Raw genomic sequence first — 6,019 nt, 5'->3', positions numbered from 1 at the left:
CACTCTGAAAGGATGGGAACCGGTTCTTCCTAGAGCGGCGAGAATGACATTTATCGTGCCAATAGGCGGTCTCAAGGTGCTTTGCCTTGCCTCAACGCTCGTCTACTCTTGTCGGCCACTAGAATGGTACAAGAGATGTCTTAGCTTTTCCTCTCGGACCAGCTAGTTTAAGTGGTTTTTCAGATTTTTGCAGTCATCAGTGGTGTGCCCCGGTTCTTAGTGGTATTGACAGTATAGGTTCTGGTTGCATTTTGTGGGGTCGCCTGCCATCCTATTTGGCCATTTGAAGAATGGCTCGCTCTTGACTTTCTCCAAGATCTGATGTAATGGATCCCGGAACACAGTGTGGACTGCTTGCACCCCGGTAGATCCAGGCTACTCTGAGTAATCTCTTCACGGCCGGTTGTTGCTGCTAAATCGGTCCAACCTGAAGTCCCTCCTCTCCTAAGGGACAACCTTCGCTTTACCCTTACCCATCTGCTGGTCCTCTTCGATCCTCTTGTATTTGTTGATTCGGTCCATGAGCTGGCGCACGTTGGTGACCGGTTTCCCAGTAAGGGATTTCCTTAAACCGTGCTCTGTCAACAGGCCTCTTTTGAAAGTGCTAATGGTAACGTCATCATAATTGCCCTCTATCTCGTTATACATCTCCCAGTACCTATCTGAGTAGGCCTTCAGGGTCTCTCCTTCTCATATAGATAAGGACAGGAGGGAATCTAAGGGCCGACGAACCCTACTGCTCATGATGAAGTGAGAGCCGAAAGCCTGGGTTAGCTGCTTAAAGGAATTTATGGAGTTTGGCTTGAGACCAACAAACCATCTCATCGCTATGGGTCCCAAACTGGATGGAAACACTTTGCACATCAAAGCCTCGTCTTTGGAATGGATGACCATCCTCTAGTTGAACTGACTTACGTGCTCTACGGGGTCTGTCTGACCATTATATATGGCGAAAGTGGGTTGGTGGAACCGCCGAGGAAGCTCAGCCCCCTCTATCTTGCGTGTGAAGGGTGACTTGGAGATTCGGTCCAGGGCCTTACTCATGACGCCGTTTGCTAGGCCCTTGTAAGACAGACTTTTATGCCCGCGTTTGTGAGGTTGCTCTTCCTCATAGGAGAAAGTTTCACTTGGTAGGGTTCTCGACCTTTTCTTGTATTTGTTGTCCTCTTCATCGCTGGTGTCCGGACTGGGGGAAGGAAGCCTTCGCTGTGCTCGGCGCAACTTCCTCTTCAGGTTGTCGATTTCTTGCTGTAGAGCCCTATTATTGTCCCGCTTTTGGGATGCATGACCTTTCCCTCTTGAACGGCTTCTGCTCGTATGGGAGGTATTTACGCTACCCTCTCGTCGCTTGTCTTAATCTCTTTCCCGTTCGAGGTTAAGAAAGTTGTCCTGCCGTTGGGAGTCTGCGGGTCCCGTTTGGCACAGACCTGATCCTTCCATTTCTAACAGTCGCACTTGCTAAGGCACAAATTCTTCCCACAGACGGCGCCAATTGTAGGGTTTCAATTTGGAGCCAAAGCCCAACAAGTATGGGATCTTGGTCCAAGGGACCCAGAAACAATGAATTTGTAGAAAATGGGCTATAGAATTGGGTTTTAGCGAAGTGGATGGTGGCTAAGGTTGGGCTACACAACAATTAGACAAAAATAAATCTTGTTAATGTCCATATATTCTTAGTCCGAGGAGATGAGATGGATATTTGCTGGTTCTTGCTCTAAGTCTCCAGTTATTTTTTTGTTGCTCTCTTTTCCTTACTTTTTTTTTCGTCCCTTTGCTCATGAGGACTCCCTTCCTTATATGGTCTCCTTGAAGCCATCATGGCCCTACACTTGTTAATTATCTAGACCCTCACTTGAGTGCTTGTCCCATCGGACACCTCCTCCATCTTTCTGTGAGTTGTGGTAGCCAAGGCAGCATTGTTCACAAGTCTTCTCCACATTAATGCGGCTAGAAAAGTAGCTGCAACGCATTTAATGTGGCAGCTGCAGCCTCTCCTTGGACATCTTACACTTCCTTCTTTGCCACGAGTCTGTGGGACTCGTCCTTGTTACTAATGTCCGTTGGGGTGGGTCCTTTTAGTAGGCAGAGTGCATGTTTGAGCCATACTCGTCACGTCCGAGGAGACATTTCTCCTCGGACTGCCCTTTAAGTGTCTTCATGCCCACGAGAACTAGACTGGGAGCCCTTTTGACACCCACGTCTTCTCCTCGGATGTGGTTAATCTTCCCGTATGGAGCCCAAGGTCCATTGTATGATTTTAGGCCTTTGTCCCTACAAAATTGTATATTAATGTATATATAATATTATATGTATGTATAAATATTTAAAATATACCTATATGTAAACTTGACATTAGATGATATAAATTTGTAAATAAATGAATAAGATATATAATTATTACATATAACTTACTGATAATTTGTTTCTCAAAAAAAAAAAAAACTTATTGATAATTTAAATAGTCCATGTCATGATAAAATTATATACAATTTTTAACAACAAAGGATTGGAGAGTCCAATTTTAATTAGTTTATAAACAAAAATCATTCTATCTAATTAACCCAAACAATGTAATTTCAAGCATAATTTTGTTACTAAGTATTAACGTAGATTTGTGAAAGGGTAAAATCTTATAGTCGTAGTGTGTGTATAAGGAAAAATAATAATTAAGTTAATCAAGTAGTTCATGTGCAAGTTTGAGCTTGTTTAACATGAAAATGAACTAAACTTGAACATATAATCGAATTTGATAATGACTGTGAGCTCAACTTGTAGAGCAGCCCATATAAAAATATTATGAGTCAAAAAAATAGCCTAGAAATAAAATTTACAATTCACAAAAAAAAAAAAACCCTGTAATAATTGTGTATTTTATCTCTTGGCCTTTTACACCACTGAATCTTTGATTGATTTAATTTATTTGTCATTATAAAATAGGACGTAAGTAATATAAAGCCTCCCATTTTTTTTTTCTTTTTGGGATATAATTACACTGTTATGTTTTAAGCAAAATAGATCAAGAGAAACTGACAAACGGTTTTCTTTTTATTAACTTTTTATTTATAGTTTATATTCTATTTTGATCATCAACCCCATCAAAACACATCTTCCTTCTTGTTATTTCACCTACCAAAGTGCACACTCTAGGCGATAACTCGGCACTGCAATAAGAGGAGCACCTTTTGGAGTGGTGAGTCCAGGCGTATCACTCATATCAAGCTCACCACCCTTCATTCCCTCATGTAACTCCCATGTAAAACAATGAACAAGCTCAGCCACACTCTTCTCTAATACATAAAACCCTAGTTGCATGCCTGGGCAAGACCTCCTTCCTGACCCAAATGGAATAAACTCAAAATCATTTCCCTTAAAATCCTTAGCACCTGGTTCCAAAAACCTCGAGGGCTTGAATGCATTTGGCTCCTCCCACACCGTCCCATCCCGCCCAATAGCCCACGAGTTGATCACCACGCGCCAGCGAGCTGGGATAGAATACCCAGCTAACACGGTGTTCTTTGCAGTCTCATGGACGATGAGGGGGATTGGAGGGTGGAGACGAAGAGTTTCTTTGAGTGTGCACTTGAGATACGTGAGGTTTTCAAGGTCGGAGTCTTGGACTCTACGGCGCAAGCCTACGACATTTGAGAGCTCTACTTGGACCTTCTTGAGATCTTCTGGGTTCTTCATTAGCTCTGCCAACGCCCACACAATTGCTGAAGCAACAGTTTCGGTTCCACCAATCATTATATCCTGTGTAATAATATAGACAACCAATAAATCTTACTTTTATCATCCATGCACATACCTATACAATTTATGATAAATAGTGATGTGAGAGATACACTGAATTTTACTAAATAAGCCTTACCATGATAGATTATTTTTTAACAGGATGGTTTAATTAATTTATTTCATATGAATAAAAAGCTCTCACCATGATAAGACCTTTGATGTTATCTCTATTGAGCTTAAAGGTGGATAGCGAGTCCGTGGACTTCTTGTTCTCATGATCAGCACCTTCATCAAGGAAACTTACTAGTTCATCCACCATATCTGTAGCAGCAGCTTCATTCTCATCCTTGCTATTCTTGTTTTTCTTTTTGGCCAAGTGTTCATCGATGACCTTATCAATGAACAAGTCAAGTGCCCTTCTTACATTAACCAATCTTTTCTTTAAATCTTTTTTATGAATCCAACTCAACCACGGTATAAAATCCGAAAAATCTAACTCTGTGAAAAGCTTCGAGTATTCTTGCAAAATGTTTTCAAACTGGCCCTCCTCTCCTTCACGTGAGTTGGAACCAAACGCTGCCTTATAGATTATGTGGCTGGTGAGACTTGAAGCCATCTTAGAGAGATTAATGGGTGTTCCAGTTTTGGTTGAAATGGTTTGGACCTTCTTGTTTATCTCGTCTCCTACAGAGTCCCAAGTCTCGACTCGTTTTCGGCTAAAGAGCTTCATGACACATATCTTACGCATTTGACGCCAAATTTGGCCGTAATTGGCAAAGGCCATGTCGGCCCGATCATAGCTTAGGTATGTAGCTGCGAAGCTTGAGGATCGATTCGCGAAGACACTATCTTGGACCTGGAGGACTTCACGGGCCAAGTCTGGAGTTGATATGACCACCATGTTATGCATGCCCATTTGGAGATGGACGAGCCCACCATATTGCTGAGCAAGCTGGGCTAGATGATGGTGAGACATTTGGGGCATCATTGACATTTTGCCGATGATGGGTAACCCTTTTGGGCCTGGTGGGTAAGAAGAGAGTTTTCTAGTTAGCTGAAACAAGAAAACCATGATACATAACAAAGAAGGAAGAAAGATAAACACGGCCGAATTTTGTATAGGGGATTCCATGGCTTTGGGGTTGGGATTTATGAATTGGCGATAAAAGAGTGTTATGTTTTCAAAAGGGAAAAATAAGAAATTCATTCTGCACAAACTGTGTGTTTTGTTAAGTGTGGCTGACACCCAAGTGAAACTGGTTTACTTTATTAAAAATAATTGTGTATTACTAGTACCATATGTCAATCATGCAAACTATTCTTTGCTATTTGTCTAACATGGAAATGACTTGAATTTGGTGCATCAATACTACGTTTTCAGGGTTTTCTTGTTTCAGCTACCATACAGCCACACCTTTTATAGCTAAAGCAGCATGTTGGTTTGGTGAAAGTCTCTCAATAGTCAATAGTCAATAGTCAATAGTCGCACACAAATATCATCGCAGGTAAAGAATTGAGGGCATTCCATATATTACGGTGTGGAAAGTTATTAGGGCGTATTCTTGGTTAGAGAGAAATGGTCCTCTATCATTTTTAGGCAATGAACAAATTACAAATTGACTTACAGAATTGAACAGAATAAATTTGGAAACAAAAAATTATTGTAAAGGCCATTAAATGAATTGTGGAACATAGCACCTGGTCCAAAATCTCTTGTTTTTCTCTCATTATTTAGGAGAAATATCAGAAATAGATAGACTGATATAATTATCATTTTGTTGAGACTATGTACTAACATTGCCATATATATGTCAATCAGGCAAAATATCTTGTTGGTTTTAAATAGCTTTATCTAATTATAAACTATATTTTCAAACTTTTCTCTCACTTTTTCGGAGAAACATTAGAAAGGAACAATAGACCAATTTCATTATCATTTTGTTGAAATTGTATACTACCATTGCCATATATAATTAAAACAAACACACATTTACATTTTTGTAAAAAAAAAAAAATTCCTAAAATTACTAAAAGTTTTTTTTTTTTTTTTGCTTATTTATATATTTATAGATATCTCATTCACTTACTACAATAAATATGTAAAATTGTGTTCCATTTTAAAATCTCACTAACTCATGTTTCTTGCCCACTTACTTTTTCAATGTAAAAAAAAAAACTACTTATCAATTATCATGTAAGTGTTATTCTCAATTATTTATGTCAAAAAACTATGCTAAAGAGAGGTTGTATTATTGTAAAGCATATTTTTGCAAGAAGTGATTCTGTG

The 6,019-nt window shown here is 39.7% G+C and overlaps 1 protein-coding gene across 1 annotated transcript; it reads right to left on the bottom strand.

The window, feature by feature from the left end:
• Positions 1–3,083: 3,083 nt before the first annotated feature.
• Positions 3,084–4,864, bottom strand: LOC115966971 (cytochrome P450 84A1-like). The gene is made up of 2 exons (XM_031086093.1): positions 3,935–4,864; positions 3,084–3,750 (listed from the first exon to the last, which is right to left on the bottom strand). The coding sequence occupies exons 1-2, from the start codon at positions 4,862–4,864 to the stop codon at positions 3,127–3,129; spliced, it is 1,554 nt and encodes a 517-aa protein (XP_030941953.1). The 3' UTR covers positions 3,084–3,126.
• Between the last annotated feature and the right edge of the window lie 1,155 nt (positions 4,865–6,019).

Source organism: Quercus lobata, chromosome 11, assembly GCF_001633185.2.
Source record: "Quercus lobata isolate SW786 chromosome 11, ValleyOak3.0 Primary Assembly, whole genome shotgun sequence".
Classification (NCBI taxonomy): domain Eukaryota; kingdom Viridiplantae; phylum Streptophyta; class Magnoliopsida; order Fagales; family Fagaceae; genus Quercus; species Quercus lobata.
Note: the sequence above shows the minus strand (reverse complement) of the source record. Positions and strands in the feature narration are given on the sequence as shown.